The following is a 25,625-nucleotide window of genomic DNA, read 5'->3' on the forward strand; positions in this document are numbered from 1 at the left end:
TTGACATATCTCACTACAATGATGGGTAATTGAGGGGCTTGCCCTTATATTAGGCATTGCAGTCTATTTGTCTGCACGTTTCTAACACCTCAGCAGAGTAGGTTTTCAAATGAATTATGCTCTCAGAGGCATGTCAGTGAATTTGTTCTCATACATATCTCTACTCATAATGGAGCAGTCTGCAGCCATGTCGATGCACATGTTGATGCACAATTGATCGACCAACACCTTTGTACAAAAGTCTCTCATTTGAGTGATTGCTAGTGGCATAAATGCTGTACAACCCTAGCTCCTCTTTGCTTAAGCACTCTGGATTCACTTCAAGATTGTGAACCCCACTCTTATTACGTCACTGTGCTACTGCTTTCCATTACTATGAGAAGGAGTTCTCTTTCTTGCTTAGGCATTCGCTCGGCAAGCAGTTGCAGTCTGGCCTTTCTTTTGGCAATTAAAGCTTTTGGCATTTCTGTACTGACATGCCTGTGCCACGTGGTTGCCATTTCAGCGATAACAAGTCACTAAACTTTTATCAACAGCACTCTTCTGATCAGTTCTCCCTGCTTTAGATTTGGCAGAAGTCTTCTGACAGTGGACAGAAGCAGTACTAGTCACTTATTCTTACATTCAACAGGTTGGGTTGCATTCCTTTTATTACTGTAATCACAATGAAAACATACATAATCAATATTTTCAGAGTAACTTACATGTTAAAAAAAATAGAAACAAAAAGAACTTATGTGTTCTTCCTTCCTACACGCTTTCAATTAACCTCTCTGGCTTCATTGGGGCAGATTTTATAGGCCCCCCTATGTCGGGGGCTGTGGGGAGGGGGGGGTGGTAGAAAATGGCTCTAGGAGAGGTCCACGAAGGGACTCGAAGCCAAGAAAGCCCGGCCTGATATTGCCAGCGGCAGCAAGGCTTTGTGGCGGCGCCCCCACCGCTCGACGACGGGAGCAGAATTAAGATATGAAAAGAAATGCAAATTAAGGAATGAATGACTTACCCGCTTCCATTGTCCGTTCCACTCCGATATTGTTGCTGGTGGCTGGTGCTCCCGCACCTTCGGACCTCCATTCGGAGATCCGATGCGGCACATTGGTTGGGCGGGGGGGGGGGTGGTGCGGAGCATGTAAGTATTGCAGTGTGGGGGTAGGGGGAGCGGGCCCAAACTAATGTGATTGGTGCAGGGGATGGTGGGAAAGGGTAAAGTTAAAAGTTTGTGAACTTTGCGGGGAGGGGGGCAGAAGGTGGGGAAGGTCAGGTAAGTATTATGATGGGGGCGAGTGCAAGGAATTAGTGTGTGGTTATTGTGGGGGTGGGAGAGGGGCTGGAAACATGTATGTAATTTTTTTCAATAAATTTTATTGAACTCTTCCTTTAAACCTTTAATTTGTAAGGATGGGGCTTGAAGCCCTTTAAAAATGGCACTGGCGCCTGCGCAGTGGCGCCTGATGCCGTTGTCAGGTATGGACCCCTGCACGTCATCGGGGGGATGGTCCGCCCCGACCATATAAATGAGCCACCGCGTATATCATGGCGGTTCCACGCAGTAAAGCCTATGGCCGCACCATACATAAAATGCAGCCGACTGTCTTTCTGTCTGGGTATCTTCTTCAATTTTCATTAGCTTGACTTTGCTCTCGCAACATCTCAAACTTTGACTTTGACTACCAACTCCACTTCATGGTTGGGACTTTGAAATTAATTAATTTGTCTCAATCAAAGACCCTGATTCACTTTGCTCTACCGGTCGATTCTGTAATATTGGCAAACTATCAGTTTTTCTTGTGACTTTTGCTTTCTTCTTGACTTTCACTTGGAACTGTAGGAACTTGGCTCTCCCGTTATCATATTTCCTCTTTCAAGCAACCCATAAATTGTAAACCAACTTCTCAAAAGCTCAATATTTTTGGCACTTGTGGTATTAAGCATAGACTTAACATTTATCCACTTGCTATACCTAGCGACCAAAACAAAATGCTCTTTACCTTCCACTTCAAAGGAATTGACATGTATTCATTCTCATGGTTTTTTTTGTGTTTGACCATGGGATAAAAGGAACGTTCATTTTTACTGTGGATGCTAGAATTATATCTTCAACCCTTTTTCTCTTAACTGCCACATGTTGTTTTTCTTGCTGTCTGATTGAGTACAACTCTTGATCTTCTGCTTGATAACATCAACTTCTGTTTCCTTATCTACCATATGCGCATTTAAGGACTTCCAGGATCCTGAACTAGCTTTCGGTCTACCACAACCTCAACCTGATGCATCGCTGTGACCTGGAGCTGGTCCGCAATCTGGAGCATTACTGTTTCCTCTAATCCTGCATGCTGTCAGGATATGACTGACTTTTCCAAAGGCATAGCACTTTGACTGGAAATGGGAGCATTTGGATGGTTAGTGGCTACCATGGCAACAATAGTATCTAAATTTCTGACTCTGAGTCTGTGAATTTGGCTTGTCTGGCCTGGTTCCTGCTGAAATCCGGTGGACCTCCCCTACCCACTCAGGAAAAGAACTTCCTTGCAATTTGCAGCGACCTCTTCCTGTCATTTCCATGGCGGTGGCCTCATCGCAGGCCTCCTTCCACATCAGCTTATTGCCTTTACTCAAAAGCTTGGCCTGGACTTTACTGTACTTTAGACCGCCAATGAACGTGTCTCAAATGTTGACTTCGAAGTTGGCACCATATCCACAGCGATGAGAAATTTTTTTAAATTTAAGGATATAATCTGAAATAGACTCATTTGGCAAGTGCTTCCTTTCAAGAAATGTAACTCAGTGCAATTTCCTTCTTAGTCGAGACATAATACAAGTCCAGAATCTAATTTAATTCAAAATAGTCCACAGTACTGGGGTCTCGTGGCGGCACAGTGGCGCAGTGGTTAGCACCGCAGCCTCACAGCTCCAGCGACCCGGGTTCAATTCTGGGTACTGCCTGTGTGGAGTTTGCAAGTTCTCCCTGTGTCTGCGTGGGTTTCCTCCGGGTGCTCCGGTTTCCTCCCACATGCCAAAATACTTGCATGTTGATAGGTTAATTGGCCATTATAAATTGCCCCTAGTATAGGTAGGTGGTAGGGAAATATGGGGACAGGTGGGGATGTGGTAGGAATATGGGATGAGTGTAGGATTAGTATGGATGGGTGGTTGATGGTCGGCACAGACTCGGTGGACCGAAGGGCCTGTTTCAGTGCTGTATCTCTAAACTAAAACTAAACTAACATTGGTGAAACAGCACCTCAGATGCATCTGGCCTCATCATGTTGAGGAAGTCTTTCACTTTAAGCTCATCTAGGGTTTTATTAGCTTGTAGCCAAATGTGTAACCTTCATTCATAATTACACCAGCCCTATTTGTTAGGGTTAAATTCCCCCATTGTCCCAAAATATGTCTTTAGTGCCATATTTTTAAAATTACATGCTCACAGAGTTGTAGCTGAAGATGAATTGCAGATATTAGGGCGGCACAGTGGCGCAGTAGTTAGCACCGCAGCCTCACAGCTCCAGGGACCCGGGTTCGATTCCGGGTACTGCCTGTGTGGAGTTTGCAAGTTCTCCCTGTGTCTGCGTGGGTTTTCTCCGGGTGCTCCGGTTTCCTCCCACAAGCCAAAAGACTTGCAGGTTGATAGGTAAATTGGCCATTATAAATTGTCACTAGTATAGGTAGGTGGTAGGGAAATATAGGGACAGGTGGGGATGTTTGGTAGGAATATGGGATTAGTGTCGGATTAGTATAAATGGGTGGTTGATGTTCGGCACAGACACGGTGGGCCGAAGGGCCTGTTTCAGTGCTGTATCTCTAAACTAAACTAAACATATACGTAGCAGTCTTTCAAATCGCTCAAATTTTCTCAAAATTGACTTTGGGAGTTCCAAAAAGTGTGTCAGAATGTTCTTCAGACTGTAACCTCTCGAATGAAATGTAAAAAAATATCAATCCAATCACCTTGTCGCCATGTTTGTGTATTCAGAGTAAAACTACCATGAGGTCTTTACTGGGAGCAGCCATGTTGGACTTTATTTACACTTCCCAACAGAGAGGGCAGCAGAGAGGCAGTGTACAGAATTTATTACCATACAATAAGGCAGTTTAATACAGTATACTACACAAATATTAAGTTAACCTTTATTGCAAAGGGGTTGGAATATAAGAATTAGTAAGTATTGTTACAAATATATAGGGCTTTGGTGAGACGACACCTGGAATATTGAGTGCACTGTTCATCTCCTTACCTAAGGAAGGATATACTTGCCTTGGAGGGGGTGCAATGAATGATCACTAGATTGATTCCTGGGATGAGAGGTCTTTCCAATTGAGTAGAATAGGCCTATATTCTCTGGAATTTAGAAGAATAAGACGTCATCTCATTGAAATGTGTAACATTCATAGTGGACTTAATAGGGTAGATGCTGAGAGGCCATTTCTCCTGGAGAGTCTAGAATTAGTGGTAGTCTCAGGATAAGGGGCTGGTCATTTAGGACTGAGATGAAGAGAAATTTCTTCACTCAGAGGGCTGAGAATCTTTGGAATTCTCTATCCCAGATGGCCACGGATATATTCAAGACAAAAACGGATGGATTTTTGGGCACTAAGGGAATCCAGGAGTATGGGAATAGGGTGGAACAGTGGAGTTGATTTACAAGTTCAGCCATGATCTTATTGAGTGGTGGAGCAGGCTCAATGGACCACATGGCTGGCTCCTGCTCTTGTTTCCTATGTTCTTGTGTTCTTATGGAAAGCCCTACTGCTGCTGGTTTGTACCTGAGTAATCACAGCAGCAGTACTTGCCAGAACGTGAAGTCGAATTTGAAAGACAGCCACAACACTGTGACTCTTCAGTCAATAAAGAGGCTTGGACAGGTTTCAACAGCAGCTGAGCAGAACCATAATTTTTAGGCAGTGACATTTGATAAAAATTATGTAACAGGGTGAGTTAGCAGGAGAAATGAAAATGACAGGTACAATCCTTTAAATCACACGGGTTAATTGCTGTCAAATAAATAGTTTCATTTTTGTACCCTGAGTAAAACCTGCAAATACTTTTCTTATTCATTTTTTTTTGTGATTACTAACTTTGTGAAACAGTTTTATTCTCAAAACTGCAGTCAACACTGTTCAACTGCTGAAAGCGCCCCATACTGCATGTGATTCCAACATCGATGTCCTGCCAGTGTTCTCTGGCAGATTTGCCAATGTTTTAGTTAAAATGGCATTGGAACACCGATGGCACCATTGAGCTGCAAACTTTGATTTTAACGTAGCCTTCCACCTGCCACAAGCAGGTTGCTCTCCTAGACGAGTTTTCTGGTAAGTAAGTTAGGTGTTGGTCTGGAAGCTATCACATTCACATTGTGAACCATCCCCTACTGTGACCACCATTTTAGCTATTCACCTGCCCTATTCGCATTTGGGGCCATCGGGTCTAAGGAAATACTCTGAAAGCCATGGAAAATTGATTCAACTGTGTGAATAATCTAAAATATATTGGCAAAATCTAGAGTCAGGAGAGTGGAAAAGGTCCAAAAATATAACAGTGAACTCTTTGTCTTATTTGAGGAGATGTAGCTGTTCAAATTGAAAGGAAATGATGTGGAACTCCAGACTAAAACAACTCCTGCAGTGGTAAGAATTACTCATCAACCCCTTTTTACATATATGAGTGCCAAATTAAATAAGGTATTGATGATCAAACAATTTATTCTCAAATGTCAGTCATTAAAATGTGATGCATTGTTAACACATAAATGAAAAAAAAGTGTGAACTGAAATTTCCTTGCCACCAAATTTGTTTTTGATACCTGAAAACATTAAAAATCAACCACGTCTGGATAGTTAACTCATCATAGAAATTAAACCTCGTTGCTGATGGTGCTTCGACAAAATTACTTGGACGTCACTTTTCCATTTTTGTTCTTTAAAATTGTATAGTTACTGGAAAACTGCTGATGGCATTGCCAATGGTCAGTTAATTTAAGTCAGCTTTTAAAATGAAAGTGCATGAGAATTGGAAGAGAGATTTCTGAGGTTTGGTTCATAGACTCACCACGTGCCCAGAGCCTTAAACTAATTTGTGACAGTTGACATATTAAAATCAAATAGAAAATGTTAGCACAGTAGTTTACAATACTGAATCTTTTGGGCCTCCTTATCTCGAGAGACAATGGATACGCGCCTGGAGGTGGTCAGTGGTTTGTGAAGCAGCGCCTGGAGTGGCTATAAAGGCCAATTCTGGAGTGACAGGCTCTTCCACAGGTGCTGCAGAGAAATTTGTTTGTTGGGGCTGTTGCACAGTTGGCTCTCCCCTTGCGCCTCTGTCTTTTTTCCTGCCAACTACTAAGTCTCTTCGACTCGCCACAATTTAGCCCTGTCTTTATGGCTGCCCGCCAGCTCTGGCGAATGCTGGCAACTGACTCCCACGACTTGTGATCAATGTCACACGATTTCATGTCGCGTTTGCAGACGTCTTTATAACGGAGACATGGACGGCCGGTGGGTCTGATACCAGTGGCGAGCTCGCTGTACAATGTGTCTTTGGGGATCCTGCCATCTTCCATGCGGCTCACATGGCCAAGCCATCTCAAGCGCCGCTGACTCAGTAGTGTGTATAAGCTGGGGATGTTGGCCGCTTCAAGGACTTCTGTGTTGGAGATATAGTCCTGCCACCTGATGCCAAGTATTCTTACTGACAGAAAATCATGACCAAAATTTGCAACAACATAGAGTAAAGTTTGTAAACAGAAAGTGTGTGCCCTTTACAAGAAATCTAATATATAGATTTTATGTATATTTTAGGATGTAATATCTGCTTTCACCATAGCCAGTGCAAAGTGCTGGTGGGATTTTGACAATTGGACAAACAATGACAAGCAATAGGAGATTGTGCTGTAAATAAATAACAGTAAGTGGCAGAAGACAGACTGGGAAAGAGTGAATAGAAGGGATTGAGAAAGGTCACACTGACATAGTCAAAGTGGCAGAAGAATTTCTCACCTTTTTCTGAATACAAATCAGCTTGGAGCAAAACAATGTCACTCGATATCAGGTTGTTTGATCCAATCCAGTATTATAGGTAACATAAGTAAATACAATTTAAATAAAACAAAGATGCAGAGATATTGGAGTAAGAAAACATTTATCTAACCACAATCACATTAAATAAATTATACCTTTAAACAGAATCATGCAATCAATAAACAGGTTAAATAAATATATCTATGGGGACCTCTGTGTGCACTTACTCTTAGTCTTATTCCTACTCTTAGTAAAATAGTGGGATTATCTTGAAACTTTGCAACATCTTTAATGTGATAATGTATGCTTTTTGTCAAACTTGCTTCATAATACAGGGACAAAGAAAGGACATATGTCCCATCAAATCTCATCCCTCTTGTACCTGAAATTTGCCATCAGAGCATCCAGCTGCATTTTGAACATTTCCAACATGTTTACCTTTACCATCCTGTCTGCTAGATTAATGGTAACAGTTGTCACTCTTTAAGGCCTCCCTGATGTATCAGTTTTGAATTTACCTTTTGTGAATTTCCATTTACATCCTGCAGGATGTTTGAGAAACCTAGTCCATATGAAATATCCAGCATTTTATAACTTTCAGTTTCCACTGCTCAGGCAGCTTTTGCAAAGGCTGCTTTTCAGAAATGTAAGCTTCATTTGTCCTGATGAGGCTAGAACTTACATGTTTTTTTTCCAGGATTTTCTGTAAATGTTTCATTCACCAGATTTAGATTTGATGGAGAAATATAATGTGAACTGATTTGATTTGATAACAAAATAGAATTTCATCAAAGCAATCAGAGGTATCTTTCAATGAAATTTGTAATAGAAAAACGTTATGGCAGAATTATTCTCTTTATTTTCTTCATAGCATTGTATACAAAAAGGCAAGACAAAAGTGAAAACATCAACCACAATGATAAATAACAAAATACAAATGCAGTTCTCATCAATAGGTTTCATGGAAATGTTATTTCCTGCAAACTGCGATAATGAATAACTATTATGCTCCCCACACACAGTAGATGGCATAGAAATGCACTGAAACTTTGCACCTTGAGCGAAAAAAAAAAGTGCTGGTGCAAAATTAGGATCCATAGCACTGCTGGAAATGGGACTACAGAAACCCAATGCCCACTGAGTGGGGCGCACTGAATCTCCAGTTGATTCTGGTGTGGCCCACACAGCACCCCATGCTGAGGATGGCACTTGTACGGGCATCCCCCACATGTTCCAGAAGCATGTGAAGTGTTGCTATCATGATGTCACTCAGCCCTTCCACTGATGTGATGCAAACTTCCAAATTTGGATCATGCAGGTCCATTGGACAAATTCACTTGTCACTTACCAAATAAGCGCTCATCTGCAAGAGGTTCCCAGCACAAATGTTACTCAAAGGGCAAGCACTCAACTTACAGGTTAGACCATTTTAAATAGCTTCTGCTATTGAAGAGTCTCTGGAAGTACTGTGGAGTGTTTCTGGGGGTATTGTGGTGAGTTCCTGGATTTTGCAGGGAATGTTGCTGCCTCCACAGGGAGATCAAAAGATTTGTGACCTGTTCACTCAAAGGCTGCAATAGATATGGCGGCTGCAATGCAGTGCCTCTGGGTCTGCAACAGGATAAGGAGTTGGAGCAGAGGCAGTGAAGAGGACAGCTCTGTGTGATGCTCTCTAGAACTCCTCTGTGCTACCTGACAGTAGAGGAGGGAGGCCATCCAATGTTCCCAGCATCTTGCCTCGCATGCCCATCAGTGCACTCCTATATGCTTCCCTGAAGCTGTTATCTGAGTCCTCCACAGCAGTGACCTCGCTGTCTGTGGAGCTGGCAAAGAGACCATCCTTAACCCCTGACCTGGGGTGTCGCCCACTTGTTCCTGATGGCTCACCATGTTCTAATCCCAACTCTACGGGCCTTCAAGGTACATGCAGTCCCAGTATGTGAGCTTGTGGCTGCGATTGTCAGATCAAGTAATTGGGACTCCTCATCAGTGCTGTGCTGTTGCCCTCTCTTCCTCCTGGGTGTGCTGTCGCTGGGCAGGTGGCCTTTATTAGGTATCTGAAAACAGAAAATCAGAAGGGGAAGGTTGGTGTGAGGGAAGGGGTATGGGGTGAGAAGTTAGATGTCCATGGTCACACCATCAGCAGCTTCCTTATTATGCCAGATAGCAGAATGAGGGTGTGCAGGGAGTTGAGAAGGGACATAAAGCAGGAACATGGTATCATCCTCAATGTTTTCAATGCTGCCGGATGCCATGGGTTCTGTCACAGATGGCCATATGATGTGGACAACCATCTCCTCCAAAGGTCTCAGGAAATGCAGGCATCCTTGTCCCTGCTGGTTCTGTTCTGCTCCCTTCTACTGTGTGCCACCTTACCCTTAAAGAAGAGTGCAGAATGTCAGTGATTGTTTTGCACTGTGCTTGTGGGATGTACCTGCCACAGCTGAATATCTGGAGGTATTTAGAGGCAGCGAGAACTGCGTGTGAGGCAGCGTTGATAAGTGTGTAAGGATGAAGTGGAGTATCTGGATGTTAGGCATGATTCCTGAGTGCCAGGGAGTGCTGATGGATGAGTGATGGGGATGTGGTGCATTGAGCAGCATGAGAGGTTGATGATGTGTTGGGTTGGAAATGTCATGTGAAGATACATTCACTGGCCTTGACCATCCATGTGAAGCCATTAGACTTCTTTTGGCACTGCTGCCAAGTTCTTTGGTCCAGACATCAGTGATTGATCTACCTGGCCACTTGCTCCCACTCTCTTCGGAAGGTGGTTCTTGAGGGCTTCCTGACCCTTGCAAAGCCGTGTATCTCTCCTTCTTCCTACCTCCACCAGTAAGGCCTCCAGTGTCGCACCTGTCACCCTGAAACCCACTCTCTGCCTTGGTGTTCCGTTTTCATGTTTTATATTGCAACAATATTATTCAGTACAGCTTCCCTTTGAAGGGGACAGACTTCCTTTAAGAAGAGTAGGCTGGCTGCATCATGTGCTATTAACTCAAAGCTTCTTGGCCCCCTGCAGAGTCAGACAGCAGCGCAGCAGGTGCTTGGCCCCATGCTACGATCATGGTAATGAGGTGGCAGCACCAAATCTATGTGCTGCCCACCTCCAACTGACCTGGCGCAGGCATATCACAAGTTGCGACCCCCATGCCCGAGAATTGGAATAAGCCAATTTCTAACCCATTGTGTCCTACCTAAAGGAGATTCATGAGTTTTTTTTGTTTTTTGTCTTGAATACACTTCTGCAGCATTGCATACTGTGTTATTAGCAGATGAATGTCACAAGTTTATGTCCATTTTAAAAAAGAAGCCTCATGATAAATTAAGTGAAACTAAAACATGTGACTTTTCATTTTCTTCTTCTCCACCATAAAATTGCCAATGTTTTCAAAATTAACAATGTCTTTTCAAAAATAATAGTTATTTCATTAAAAATATTATCTTGTTTGATTTCTGACTGCAATGAAATTCATAGTAATTGCACTTTAACTGTGTATGCATGACAATTATGTCATCCCATACTTTGTTTAACCCCTATCTCTAATTCTAGCAGTTCTATTATTTGATACTCACCACCAATTATCAGCCATTGTAATATTGTACTGAAATGTTACTCAGATTAGCCATGCTTGGGAGACTTTGAAGATCTTTGTCCATTTGATAAACTGATCTTTGTTAATTTCACCAGTTTCAATAATGTCAATATAACTGAGTTAATAGAACTCTTGCCTCTGGGTGAGAAAGTTGCAGTTCAAATTTTACCCAGGATTTGAGTACATAGACAAGGCTGGAGTTTCAATACAGCACTGAGAGACCTCTGTATTTTTAGAGGCACTTTCCTTCCTCCACCAAAACCATATAAGAATAGAATAAACAAGTCCAAAAGTAAAAGCTATGGTTGCTGATGATCTGAAATAAAAACAGAAAATGCTGGAAATACTCAGCAGGTCAGACAGCATCTATGGAGAGGGAAACAGAGTTAACATTTCAGGTCATTGACCTTTCATCAGAATTACTGGTCGCTCATGCAGTTCCTGTTTTTTCGATCCGGCTTAGCTCAAATTGGTTGCCCTATTCATCAACATCACAATAATCATTCTTCTTCAAAGTAATTTACTATGTGTTAAATGCTTTGGAATGCTTCTAAGAGACTTGATGAGGTCCTTTAGAAATACAAATCTTTCTGATACCTTTTTTTCAAACTTGTCCTCCATTTAAGATAATAGCAGAGGCCATCAGAAGTGAAGACTGTAGTTAAAAAATAAATGTTATAAAGCTGCCCTTGTTGCTGTGGGCACTGTATTGACCAAGTAATCATGTAGCTATTTGCTTTAAATTCACTTGAATACATCAGTGCTGCAATACAACCAACCATAGTAAAGATCGACCTCAGGCTGAATATTTATGTCAGCTAATCTCAATAACTCCCTATGTGAAATCCAGTATCGTTTATTTATATAGACAAAGTGTATAACATTTAATAGCTTATAACTGATTATGAATGTCCAACAATTATTTATTGGTTGTTTTTTAATATTCCTTAATAGATTTGGGAGGGTACTGCAGAGAATATAAACATAAAACTAACCATGCCAGTTGCATTTCAGGATTGTTGCATTCTGTCGGACTAAAAACAAATTCTTACATGAATCAATAAAATGCCCATAGCAGCAATGAAAGATTTTTAATGCTGTGTCTGTTGTCCTTTCTCTTCAGTGCCAGTTTTTTCTGCCTTTAGTCAGGCTGTTACACAGAAGAGGTGAAGTATAAAACATTATTTTGATTGTAGATCTTTGAAAAAAAAACTATGAACAGCAATGGGTGAAAAAATAGTGGCCCTAAATAGCTTTGCTATCTTTAGCATTTAAAAGCCATTATTACACCAATCTTGCGCTCAAGAAGATTGAGGAAATTTTCACTTCAAGGCAATCTATGCATCACTTAAGTGCAAAACGAGAATTTCCTCATTTGTTTTAGCTGATTTCAGTATCCGCCCAATTAAACCCTGAAGAGCTAAATTGCATACGTGTGCCAGTCATTGGTGGTGCTGTGGACAACAGCTTCTTGCTGCATTCTTGATAACATGCACATATATATAACTGGGACAGCTGCTACTGCAGTTGCCTGCTTTCGGCAGATATGGGAAGTTTGACAGCACTGAAGATAACCAACATTGAATGTGGATTTCTGGCTTCACAGAACCTCTTTTCAACCTATTTTTCTGCTTTCTAAGGCTTGCAATTTATCTTCCATAATGCTAGAGTCTCACCATTTTTTGGACCCTCATTCTTCTATACCCCACACACTCAGAACAACTTTGGAGAAAGTATGGCATTTCCTATGGGAATACTTTTCTATGCCAACCGGGTCTACAGCTGTCTCGGTCCTAAGCTTTGGAATTCCCCTTCCTAAGCCTCTCCGTCTCTTTCACTCTATCTCCTCTTTTAAGATGCTCCTTAAAACCTTGTTGGCCAGACTTTGTCATTTGTTCTATTGTCTCCTATTTGGTTGATGTAAAATTTTGTTTGATAACTCTCCTGTGAAGCACCTTGAAATGTTTTACTATGTTAAAGGCACGATATAAATGCAATTAGTTGTTGTTGTCATTCTGTCCTTATGATGGAGAAGGAGGAGGAGCAGCAACGTGTGGAAGTGGATAATAAAGTAGCATGGCAGAAACCAGCAGCCCACCAGCCAAGACCCTCTACAGTGTGTGTATAGGCAATACAGGACCTTCAGTCATCTCTTGGAGGATTTTTGTGCAATTCTCTAAGGCTGCCATTGCACATCTGTGCTGCCTTTTGTGTGAAGATCTGCAGCCTCTCCACCAGCAGAACTCCTCTGACATTGGCTATGAAAGGACTGTCCTGACTTTTTTTTGCTTTGGATCTTTCCAAGGAATCTGGGTAACCTCGGCTAAGTCACATTCAACTGGTCACAGATACATTTAGGCAGCATAGAGAGAGACAAGGAATTCTATGCGATTCAGCATGCCACAGATATCACCCATATGGTACTGAAGGCACCAACAGAACAACATTTTTCATTATTTGAGCAGGCAGGGATTTCAGTTACTCAATGTACAGATTTTCTGTGATGCAAACTGAAAGATCAATGCCTAGCATTTAGTCTTATATGTGGTCAACATGTGAATGGAGGGATCTTGAGAGATAAAGCATAGCCCATAATGCAATGGCTCATGACTCCACTGTGGCAACTGAGAACCCAGTCAGAAAGACATACAATGTGGCTCATGCTGCAACAAGGTTTGTTGTGGAGAGGATTTTAGGAGTCAAGAGCAGATTTTACTACCTAGAACGATCTGATGGAGTTCTGCAATACGCACCTCAGAGACAAATGCACCCGACACATGTTTACATGTCAAGAAAGCCTCCAGTTCAACAAGTACCTCAATATGAGGAAAAGGAGGCACAGGCCCCAGCACATCAGGAAGATCACCACTTGGACAATTATCTTTCATAGCTTCAAAAGCCATCCAAAGACTGATAATACAGAAGATGTTTATGCAGTGATTGACTACAACAACATAATCATCATCCTTTTGAAGTGCGTGCTCATGAGTCTAGGTCACATAACTCTGAAGCTATTAACAGCCGCCTTCTCAGCTTCTACTCAGAAAGGGCACATCCTGGCCTATATGGTTTCTCCATGCTTGATGAATCAGCTGGTGGCACTTCCTCTATATCCCTCTTGTTGCAACTCCCTGAGCTGTTGCCTGGGAGGGAGAAAGCAAGTGCCAGCAGTAAAAAGAAAACTTGAAGGGGGATGTGGGTTGGGACAGAGGTGGACTGGTTAGGGTCAATTCGCTGGCTCTGTAACTAAACCATGTCTGGTGTCTACTCTGCTCCTCCAGAACTTTTATATCGTGCACCATTGGGAAGAATGGGCTCAGGTCTGGCTTCTCCTCTTCCTCAGGGTACGCTTCTCCCATTAGAGAAGCCATGGCTGTTGTGGACCTGCAGATAGGAATGACAGAAAGGGAGAAGGAATGAACATGACCACCTCGAGATGACGAAGAGATAGAAAAGGGACGGAATCTTGTGTGCAGTTGTGCTCAGCGCAGCTAGAACAAGATCATAAATGTTGAGTTACCCTGAGGCTGCAACTAAGGCACTCCCCTCATGTTCAGCTGAAGAATGGAGTCTGTAGAAAGGTTGTAAAAGGTTGTGCCATTTTCACGCACACCTCTCTTGGGGGCTGAGCTACTCATTTGCTTCTACATATGACTTAGTTCAGCGTTTGTAACAGGTGAAATGCAAATGTTTTTGTGAGTAATTTCCTCAACAATCAAGTGGCAGACATAACTTTTCTTTCAAATTGGTGTATAAGCACCTTACCTAACACTGAGAAAGTTTACAGCCATCATCATCAAAAATGAGATACGTTAAGCAATATGTTGGTGAGGTAATGAGTGCAGAACCAATTAAATGCAGTTTAACTGAATATTAGTTCAATCACTAGATTTTGGTTGCAGTGATAAACTTTTTCTTTGAAGCATCGCTTGAAATTTTTCACATATTGATCTCGTTCTTTATTCAGTGGAAATTTCCATGACATATTGTAATGCTGCTAAAATGAAGAGGGAATTCAGATCCTCCCAATAAATTTGGTTAATTGCCTAGATGTATAACAAAAGTTATAATAAATGTGCACTTCTTGGCTGAACATATTTAGATAAATGATACCAATTACCTACAGTTCACATGTCTTGTGTGCAGTAATGATGTGTTTATGGTCCAGAACAATATATTTACCCTTGAATTAACCATGCAGTTATTCACCCACAAATGTCAGCACTCGGCAGTTGATGCATATTTATTAGTCCAAATAACACATGAAAGGTTATGAGAACACCATTTTTGTTTGGTTGATTGTCACGGAGATGATAAAGTTACATTCTAACCTTTCGGAATTACAAATAAGAGCAAGAAATCATACTTTTTATGTTTCTTCGTTATACTGCACAGACAAGAACAGAGTTGATCACTGTTCAATAAACACAAAATCTATTTAAATGAATCTACTTAAATAAAAAACAATCATTCTCCAAACCCTTCACAAACTTGTTGCATTCCTGCCAATTTCGAGTAGCTATTTTCCCTTCACCTGTTTTTGCTTTCAATTTCTGCTTAAAAGATGATTTTTTAATGCTCCTACCATTTGTCCATGTTATCTTCCATTCCTTAGTGATAAATTTTTAAGTTAATTGCTGTTTATCGTCTTGGAAATTTTATTTTACATTTTGTTGATTTTTTTTTTGTCATTCTTGTGCTAAAGATTTTCTCTTTCCTTCTTAAAATAATCCCTAAAAAGAAAAAAAGGCCTTGTCACATGAACCAGACTTTGGTACCAAAGTGTAATTTATTTAAGCATAAATTGACTGAAAGCATTGCTGACAACATTTGTACGGCTGTTTTATTTATAAGAGCATAATTTATAATCTTGAGTTTGGAGCTGCAGAGCAATTTTAATATTTTCTGTTTCAGTAAATGAATGTTTAGTGCAGACAAGATAAAATGGGTTGCGTACTAAGTCCATCAGCCAGGAAGTTTACTCCTTCATAAAAGTGTAAAGTATTTTTGGACAGCCTTACATAATTAGAGTTTTTTTGGAGAGGAGGCTAAATAGGGTGTCATAGGATAATTTGAGCTCTGAACCTAGAGATTTCTGACTTTAGAACCACACTGTTAAGAGTGCCATTTTCTTTGGAACATACTATGAAAGACAGCTATCTTAAACACATATATAAAAAGGTGCCTGGTAATTAATACTAATATGAAACATATTGGAATCTCTAATATAAAAGTTTAAATGAATTAACACTTTTAAAGCTGGGCAAAGAATGTAGCTCAAGCTTTTCGATCATGAAATGAAAAAAAACTTTTTCAAATTTGGCCCTTTTGGGCTGGAGTGATTTTGAGGCCTAGTACCTGGCAAAAACTGTGCGGTAGCAGCTTGAAAATGGGGGATTCTGTTCGAGCTGACGGTCTGGTTATCCCTATCTACCCCACGACCTACCACTGGACTATCTGAGTGCCCACTTCAGTCAGGCAGTAGGTTCTTTTATTATACTTATCACGATCCTATGAGATGCATATTATGCCGATTGTAATTTTAGGACATTACTGGGTGGAGCGCGCACAAAGCACACCTTGCTCAGTATCTGCTGGCATTCCAGCTGCAGAAGAGCCTGACACAAGATTCTACATCAGCAGCCTAGGCTACTTCTGTAACTGTCACCTCTCCACCCCAACCCCTCCCCAGGAATTGTAGTCTCTGGATCTTCCTTCTTCCACCTCTGAGGCCAACCAGACCACCTACTATTATGGCAACTTAGAACGTTCCCAGACCTAGCCCTCTGTCAAGACCATCGGGTGACTGGCAGAAGTGTCCTGCTAGCCAGCCACCCAGACACCAGTCGGAGTGGGGTGGGGGGAGGGGAGGTTGCGGTGGAAAATTATTCCATTGTATTAAACAGGCATTATCAATATGAAATAAAATATAAACAATACAATATAACAAAGCTGCATTGTTTTTACAATGATTTATTTAAAATAATTGGGATAAGATATGTAAATGTTCTGAAAGATAGTATTTATCAATAACAACTTATATTTATATAGCACATTTAACATAACAAAATGTCCCAGGGTGCTTCACAGGAGCATTACAAAACAAAATATGACACTGAGCTACAAAAGGAGATATTAGGTCAGATGACCAAAAGCTTGGCCACATGATGTAGGTTTTAAGGAGTGTCTTAAAGGACAAAAGAGAGACAGAGAGGTGAAGGGAGGGGAATCCAAAGCTTAGGGCCTCAGCAACTGAAGGCGCAGCCACCAATTAAAATCAGGGATGTTCAAGAGCCAGAATTAGATGAGTGCAGATATCTCAGAGGGTTGTGGGGATGGAGGAGATTACGGAGATAGGGAGGGCTGATGCCATGGAGGCATTTGAAAACCAGGATGAGAATTTTAAAATCAAGGCATTGCTTGACCCAGAGCCAATGTAGGTCAGTGAGCACAAGGGTATTGGATGAGCCAGACTTGGTGCGAGTTAAGACATGGGCAGCAGCAGCGTTTTGGATGACCTCAAGTTTACAGAGAGTAGAATGTGAGAGACTATCCAGGAATGTGTTGGAATAGTCAAGTCTAGAGATAACAATGCCATGAATGAGGGTTTCAGCAGCAGATGGGCTGAGACAGAGGCAAAGTTGGGCGATGTTATAGATAATCAGAGGGTTAGATAGGGTGGATAGTGAGCGTCTTTTTCCTCGGATGGTGATGGCAAACACGAGGGGACATAGCTTCAAGTTGAGGGGTGATAGATATAGGACAGATGTGAGAGGTAGTTTCTTTACTCAGAGAGTAGTAAGGGCGTGGAACGCCCTGCCTGCAGCAGTAGTAGATTCGCCAACTTTAAGGGCATTTAAGTGGACATTGGATAGACACATGGATGAAAATGGAATAGTGTAGGTCAGATGGTTTCACAGGTCGGCGCAACATCGAGGGCCGAAGGGCCTGTACTGCGCTGTAATGTTCTAATTCTAATTCTAATTCTAATGTGTATCTAGATGGTCTTAGTGATGGTGCAAATATGCAGTTGGGAGCTCATCTCGGTGTGAAATATGAAACTAAGGTTGCGAACAGACTGGTTTAGTCTCAGGCCATTGCCAGGGAGAGGGATGGAGTCAGTATCTAGGGAATGGAGTTTGTGGTAGACCGAAAACAATGGCTGCAGTCTTCCCAATATTTAATTGGAGATTTCTGCTCATCCAGTACAGGATGTCAGATAAGCAGTCTGATAATTTAGCAACAGTGGAGGAGTCGAGAGAGATGGCAGTGAGGTAGAGCTGGGTGTTGTCAGTGTGCATGTGAAAACCAATGCTGTGCTTTCAGATGGTGTTGCCAAGGAGCAGCATGTAGATGAGAAATAGGAGGGGGCCAAGGATAGATCCTTGCAGGACACCAGAAGTAATGGTGTGGGTGCAGGAAGAGAAGCCATTGCAAGTGATAGTCTGGATATAATTAGATGGATAAGAATGGAACCAGGTGAGAGCAGTCCCACCTAGCTGAATGACAGTGGAGAGGCATTGGAGGAAGATGGTGTTAACCATGTCAGAGGCTGCAGATAGAACGAGAAGGCCAAGGAGGGATAGTTTACCTTTGTCATAGTCACATGGGATGTCATTTGTGACATTAATAAAAGCTATTTCAGACAGGGGCAGGAGCAAAAGCCTGATTGGAGAAATTTAAACATGAAGTTCTGGGAAAGATGGGAATGGATTTGGAAGGTCACATGTTCACGAACTTTGGCGAGGAAAGGGAGTTTAGAGATGGGATGGTGGTTTGCAAGGATAGTGGGATCAAGGCTTTTTTTGAGGAGAGGGTGATCATGGCTGATTTAAAAGGAGAGAGGGACAACATCTCAGGAGTTAGAACCATTAAAAATATCAGTTAACATTGGGACCAAGGGCAAGTTGGGTTGTAAATACTTTAGGGGGAGTAGGGTCAAGGGAGCAGGAGTTGGGACTCATGGTCAAGATGAGCTCAGGGTGGGCATGGGGGAAGATAGGAGAGAAACTAGAGAAAGTTACAAGTTCAGGGCTAGGGCATGGGGGAGCTTTAAATTAAGTTTGGTCCAGTGGGTTAGTGGAAGGGAGCGTCATGGCAGAGGTAGTTGATCAGATGGTCTTGATCTTAGCGACAAAAGGGTCCATGAACACCTCGCACTTACTGTTGGAGGTAAGGTTGGAGGAGGTAGGGGAGAGGCGTTTAAGAAGATGGTTTGCAGTCGAGAAAAGATGTCAGGGGATTATCTTTACATTCCAGGATGATTCTGGAATAGTGAGCAGTTTTCACAGACGAGAGCAGGACCTGATAGTGCTTTATGTGGTCCAACCAGATCTGGCGGTGGATGGCTAAACCAGTTGTCTGCCATGTCCTTTCAAGTCTGCATCCCTTGGACTTAAGGGAGCAGAAATGAGGGCTGTACGGGGGAAAGGCCAGGCTGAGGGGAGTCATGGTTTTATTGGGGACTAGGGCATTAAAGATGAAGGTGATGGTGCAGTTGAGCAAATTAGTAACTGCAGAAATGTTGTTGCGAATGGAGGGCCAATGTCTTGACAGCTGGGACTGAAGGTGCAGTTGTAACTGTGTTGGGGGATAGTTTTTTCCTGGGGCGGAAGGAAGTAGGGTTGGAGCATGGAAGGGGGATGTGGGTGGAGAGTGATAAACTGCAGAGAAAAGGTGCTGAACATAGACTCTGTTAGTATTAATTACATTTTTTTAAACTCTGGTTTCAAACTTAGCCCTCTCCCTTTCAGGTGAGAATTCAACTCGTGGAAACAATGGTGGATGCAGTAGCCTGTGTTTGATAATCCCCGGTGGCAGAGTTTGTGCTTGTGCTGATGGTCAATATTTGGATGAGGACAATGTTACCTGCAAATGTAAGTCTACCATTTTGTATCTGTTCCCTTTCCACTTGTTATAGTAGTTCATTTTTAATCATGTCCCCTTCCCACTTTAATGGTGCTTTTGTCCTCCCTTTTGAAAGTCAAGCCACCCTTCATAAAGAGGCAGTATAGTCCTGGAGATCAACGCATAATCCTGCTTCAAAAGCAAAATGCTGCGAATGTTGGAAACCTGAAATGAGTTCTGATGGAAGGTCATCGACCTGAAACTTAACTCTGTTTCTCTCTGCACAGATGTTACTTGACCTGCTGAGTATTTCCAGCATTTACTGTTTTTATTCCATAATCCTGCTTATTATACAAAAGGATTGCTCTACTCTCACAATTGAATCTGTTATATTTGTTGCCCTGTTTTATATTCAATAATTACTAGTTCGAAGCATCTTGGGCACAGGCATTTTGTGTAGTTGCGATATCATAAAGTTCAGCTCCATGGAAAATAATGAATAGTGAGTTGAACCCACAGTCCACTAGCCTCCCTGAACTAAAGCTTCTTATCGTCACAGCAGGGAGAGTCCCACATCAATTATCTGTTCTCAGGCTGCTGTTAGCCTGCTGTTATAAAGCATATAATAGAATAACAATGGAGTTTAAGGCATTGAGAAGCTTAATGAACTCCTCCTTTACATAACATTTAGCATGATGGGGTTATTCAGTTAACCCTTAAACTAGGACAGAAAGAGTTGCACATATATATGTCACCATTGTTGTCTCTTTGTTAAGCAAATAAGAGATGCAAAGCAAAATGTTGAGAAAGAAAACATTTCTTCTGAGGTTGGAAATCTGACCTAGCGGGCCTTTACTGAGGAGTTAGAAAATTCACGTTTCCACGTGGATTTAACTGCCAGTTACTGCTGGAATGTGAACCCAGGTGAATGTTTTATGTTAAGTAAAATTTATTTCAGGAAAGTAGTCATTACAAATAAACACTAAATACATCCAAACAAATTAACAATTAAAGGCCAAAGACTTGCAGATTGATAGGTAAATTGGCTATTGTAAATTGCCCCTAGTGTAGGTAGGTGGTAGGGAATATGGGATTAATGTAGGAGGGGATGTGGTAGGGAATATGGGATTAATGTAGGATTAGTATAAATGGGTGGTTGATGGTCGGCACAGACTCGGTGGGCCGAAGGGCCTGTTTCAGTGCTGTATCTCTCTGTGGGTAAACACATACCAGTTTCGATAATAATGTAATGATAATGGCACATATTCTTAAGGCATTTACAGGAGGGCACATTAATGGAAAGGTTGCGCATATTTGTTCAGGAGTTTCACATGCTTCAGGATTGGGGCTGTAGTTGGATATTCGTGCACAAGCTATGCTACCTTTTCTAGGTGTGTCATTGGTTCAGGTCACTTTTTGGGCCCGTTTGTAGTGAGAATGGAGGCATGGAGGGCCGGAGAATAGCATTGGATGCGTCCACCCAGAAACCCGACGTCATGATGTCAGTTCCGAAGTTAGTCAGCGCCACCGCCCCGACGCAACGGGGCTGCCATTTAAATTGTAGAACAGTTACTTAGAATATATTTGCATGTAATTGAATGCAATTCAATGGGAGGCATGGAATTAAGTGGAAGATGGGCAGCCCTCGCGTTCCTTTGGATTTCCAGCTGTTGAAAGCTGGCAGCACGGAGGCAATGCCTCAGTGCCACGACAGGTAGGCAGCCATGACCAGCACTGCATAGGGGAAGAGGGGGGAGCAGAGGCCATTGTCGGCCCATGGTGCTGTGCACTCTGCATAGGGGAGAGGGGGTTCTTGGTGTCAGGTGGTCTGCACTTGGTCTCTGCTGGCAGTACCAGGTGGGTTTGGTCTCAGGTGGTCTGTTCGGGGGATCTTGGTCTTCGGTGGCTTGCACGGGTGGTCATACTATCGGGTGAGAGAGTTGGCTATCAGCAAGGGTGGGCACTGAGGATCATTAGCAAGACAGCCGAGAGGAGTAGCAAAGGCTAAGCTGCCAAGGCAACTTCATCTCTGCATTGACAGCGCTGTGGAGGCCCACTGATCAACTGGCATGGGTCTCATACGCCCTTTCTTTTTGGACCCCTGTGGCGTGATGCAGCGTCCCTGATGGAAGAAGGGCCAGGAGGCAGCTGTGCCTATTCAAGAAGCTCCACGACAAGAGCACTAGCAGCCGGCCATGCCAAGAAGGGCTCATCTGTGCCAGAGTATACCAGATTCAAATCAGATCCCTCCAAATGTCCGAGCAACATTCACAGCAAAGAGTACGACTCTCCAGGGTGGCCATCATTGACTTATGAGCCATTCTGCAGGACAAGTTGCGACCTATGGGATTCGATAGTTACTCTGTGCATGTGGCCCTGAAGATCACAGTGGCACTCAACTTTTACATGTCTCGATCAATCCAAGGAGCCATTGGGACATGTGTGGTGTCTACCAGGCAGGAGACCACTGCTGCGTCAAGGAGGTGACTAATGCCCTGTTCAAGAGGACCAACGACTATGTGCGCTACCAAACCGAACGTGACAGTCAGGCTGATAGGGCTATCGGATTTGGGGCCATCGCTGGATTCCCCCCCAGGTACAAGCTTTGATAGATTACACGTTGTGGCCATCAAGGCTCCAACGGACCAGCCAGTCGCCTTCATCAACAGGAAAGGCTTCCATTTCATCAACGTTCAATTGGTCTGCGACCACTGAAAGCATTTCCTTCAGGTATGTTCCCGCTTCCCGGGAAGCAGTCATGACACCTACATACTTTGACAGTCCCAGGTGACACAGCTTTTCCATCCCACCACTCACCTTCAGGGATGCATTCTCGGGGACAAGGACTACCCATTGAAGACATGGCTACTGAGGACTGTAAGGAATGCTCACACTGCAGCAGAAGAGAGGTACAACACTTTCCATGGCTCCACCTAAGTGGTCATCGAGCAGGCTGCTGAAGATGAGATTCTGTTGCTTGGATCCATCCAGTGGAGCCCTGCTGTATGCCCCAGCGAGAATCTCGAGTATTGTGCTGGTCAGCTCTGCTCTGCACAATCTAGAAAGGCAGAGGGGAGAGGCCTTCTATGACAAGGACATGATTGACCATCACTCTTCACCTGACGAGGTGGGCACGGAAGAGGGTGTTGAACAGGAAGCACTGGTTGTAGAATCCTTTGCACCGGAGGCCAGGAACATTGGGCAATGGGCTCAGGAGGCAACAGACAGTCTCATACTTACCCACTTCCAGCCACGATGATGATCTCTCAGAGTGAAATCAATAAAGACTCACCTCAATGTATTCAATGTGTCACCTCCTTTTTACTTAGGTTCCATGCATAGTGCCCAGCTTAACCATGCACTGTAGTCCCTGTGAGACGCTAACCAAAGTAGGGCTATTCTTACACTAGCAGCACATTTAGGGGAAGGGTGAACATCGGAACATCGGAAATAGAAGCAGAAGTAGACCATTCAGCCCTTCGAGCCTGCTCCACCATTCAACCACATCATGGCTGCTCTTCTATCTCAATACCATTTTTTCGCACTATCTCCATATCACTTGATATCTTTAATACCTAGAAATCTATCGATCTCTATCTTGAATATACTCAATGCCTGAGCCTCCACAGCTCTCTGGGGTAGAGAATTTCAAAGATTCACCACCCTTTGAGTGAAGAAATGTCTCCATCTCAGTCCTAAATGGCCCATCTCTTATTCTGAGATTGTGTCTCCTGATTCTAGACCCCCAGCCAGGGGAAACATCCTTCCTGCATCTACCCTATCGTGCCCTGTAAGAATTTTGTATGCTTCAATGAGATACTAAACTCTAGAGAATATAGGTCCAGTCTCCTCAATCTCTCCTTATAGGACAATCCCACCATCCCAGGTATCAGTTTGGTGAACCTTTGTTGCACTCCCTCTATGGCTCCCTTGAGAAGCGGTTTGGGTCGAGATGAGAAATGATAAAGGCAAGAAGTCACTTGTGGGAGTAGTGTACAGGCCCCCTAACGGAAACCACATGGTAGGATGGGATACAAAGGAAAAAATAATGGGCGCTTGTCAGAAAGGTATGGCAATAATCATGCTGGATTTCAATCTACACATAGACTGAGAAAATCAGATGAGCAAAGTAGCCTAGATAAAGAGTTCATGGAATGTGTTCGGGATAGTTTCTTGGAACAGCATGTTCTGGAGCCAATCAAAGAGCAGGCTACACTAGACCTGGTATTGTGCCACGAGATGAGATTAAGTAGGCCTCATGGTGATGTCGCCCCTAGGAAGCAGTGACCATAATAAGATTGAATTTTACATTCAGTTTGAGGGAGAGAAGAGTGGATCTAAGACTAGTATTTTAAACTTAAATAAGGGCAATTATGAGGGCATGAAATCAGTGCTAGCTAAAGTGAACTGGTAAATTAGGTTAAGGGATAGGTCAATAGCGATGCAGCGGCAGACATTTAAGGGGATATTTCAGAATACACAGAATAGATACATTCCAATGAGAAAGAAAAATTCCAAGGGAAGGACCCACCATCCATGGTTAACTAAAAAAGTTAAAGATAGTATCAAACTTAAAACAAAAGCATATAATTATGCAAAGATGGGTGGCATGTCAGAAGATTGGACAGAATATAAAAATAGCAAAGAATGACTAAAAGATTAATAAGGAGGGAAAAATGCAAGAAAAAAACTACGAGAGAAAGCTGGCGAGAAATATAAAGACAGATAGTAAGAGTTTCGATAGATATTTTTAAAAATAAAAGAGTTAACAAAGTGAGCATTAGTCTATAGAAAGTGAATCTGGGGAAGTAATGGATAATAAGAAGATGGCAGATGAACTGAGTAAGTATTTTGCATCTGTCTTCACTATAGAGGGTACAAGTAACATCCCAGAATTAACTGTAAGTCAGGAAATAGAAGGGAGAGAGGAACTCAAGAAAATTACAATCACAAGGGAAGTGGTCCTGAGCAAATTGTTGGAGCTATCGGCTGACAAGTCCCCAGGTCCTGATGGACTTCATCCACGAGTCTTAAAAGAAGTGGTATTGAGATAGTTAATGCGTTGGTTTTATGTGCTTTGGATAAAGGGGAACCGGTGGATGTACTGCACTTTTATTTCCAGAAGACATTTGATAAGGTGCCACATCAAAGGTTAGTGTGGAAAATAAAAGCTCATGGTGTACGGGGTAACTTATTGGCATGGATAGAAGATTGGCTAGCTAACAGGAAACAGAGAGTGGGCATAAATGGGTCATTTTCTGGTTGGCAAGATGTGACGAGTGGTGTGCCACAGGGATCAGTGTTGGGGCCTCAGCTTTTTATAATTTATATAAATGACTTGGATGAAGGGACCAAAGGTATGGTTGCTAAATTTGCTGATGACACAAAGATAGGTAGGAAATGAGGTTGTGAAGAGAACATAAGGAGGCTACAAAGGAATATAGATAGGTTAAGTGAGTGGGAAAAGATCTGGTAAATGGAGTACATAAGAACATAAGAAATAGGAGCAGGAGTAGGCCATTCAGCCCCTCAGGCCTGCCCCGCCAATCAATAAGATTATGGCTGATCTCTCCCAGGCCTCAACTCCTCTTTCTGGCCTGCTCCGCCTAACCCTGGACTCCCCGAGATTTCAAAAATCTATCTACCTCCTCCTTAAATACATTTAGTGACCTAGCCTCCACAACTCTCTGAGGCAGAGAATTCCAGAGATTCACCACCCTCTGACAGAAAAAATCCTTTTGCATCTCAGTTTTAAATGTGTGCCCCCTTATTCTGTAACTATGTCCTCTAGTTCAAGAGTCCCCATTAGTGGAAACATCTTCTCAACATCTACCCTGTCAAGCCCCCTTAAAATCTTATATGTTTCTGTAAGATCACCTCTCATTCTTCTAAACTCCAGTGAATAAAGGCCTAACCTGTTTAGCCGTTCTTGATAAGACAACCCCTTCATCCCAGGAATCAGCCTAGTGAACCTTTTCTGAACTGCCTCCAATGCTAGTATATCCTTCTTTAAATACGGGGACCAAAACTGTACGCGGTACTCCAGGTGTGGCCTTACCAACACCCTGTACAGTTGTAACAAGACTTCCCTATTTCTAATCTCTAACCCCGTAGCAATAAAGGCCAAAATTCTATTTGCCTTCTTAATTACTTACTGCACCTGCATGC

The 25,625-nt window shown here is 42.6% G+C and overlaps 1 protein-coding gene across 4 annotated transcripts in view; it reads left to right on the top strand.

Moving 5' to 3' along the window:
• LOC137371926 (low-density lipoprotein receptor-related protein 1-like) overlaps positions 1-25,625 on the top strand; it is a 1,827,029-nt gene that overhangs the window by 870,379 nt on the left and 931,025 nt on the right. For all 4 annotated transcript variants that reach the window (XM_068035008.1, XM_068035009.1, XM_068035010.1 and 1 more), the window contains exon 15: positions 19,364-19,486. In XM_068035008.1, the coding sequence (XP_067891109.1) occupies positions 19,364-19,486 (123 nt within the window). The remainder of the gene's footprint in view (positions 1-19,363; positions 19,487-25,625) is intronic.

The sequence above is a fragment of the Heterodontus francisci genome, chromosome 7, assembly GCF_036365525.1.
Source record: "Heterodontus francisci isolate sHetFra1 chromosome 7, sHetFra1.hap1, whole genome shotgun sequence".
Taxonomy (NCBI): domain Eukaryota; kingdom Metazoa; phylum Chordata; class Chondrichthyes; order Heterodontiformes; family Heterodontidae; genus Heterodontus; species Heterodontus francisci.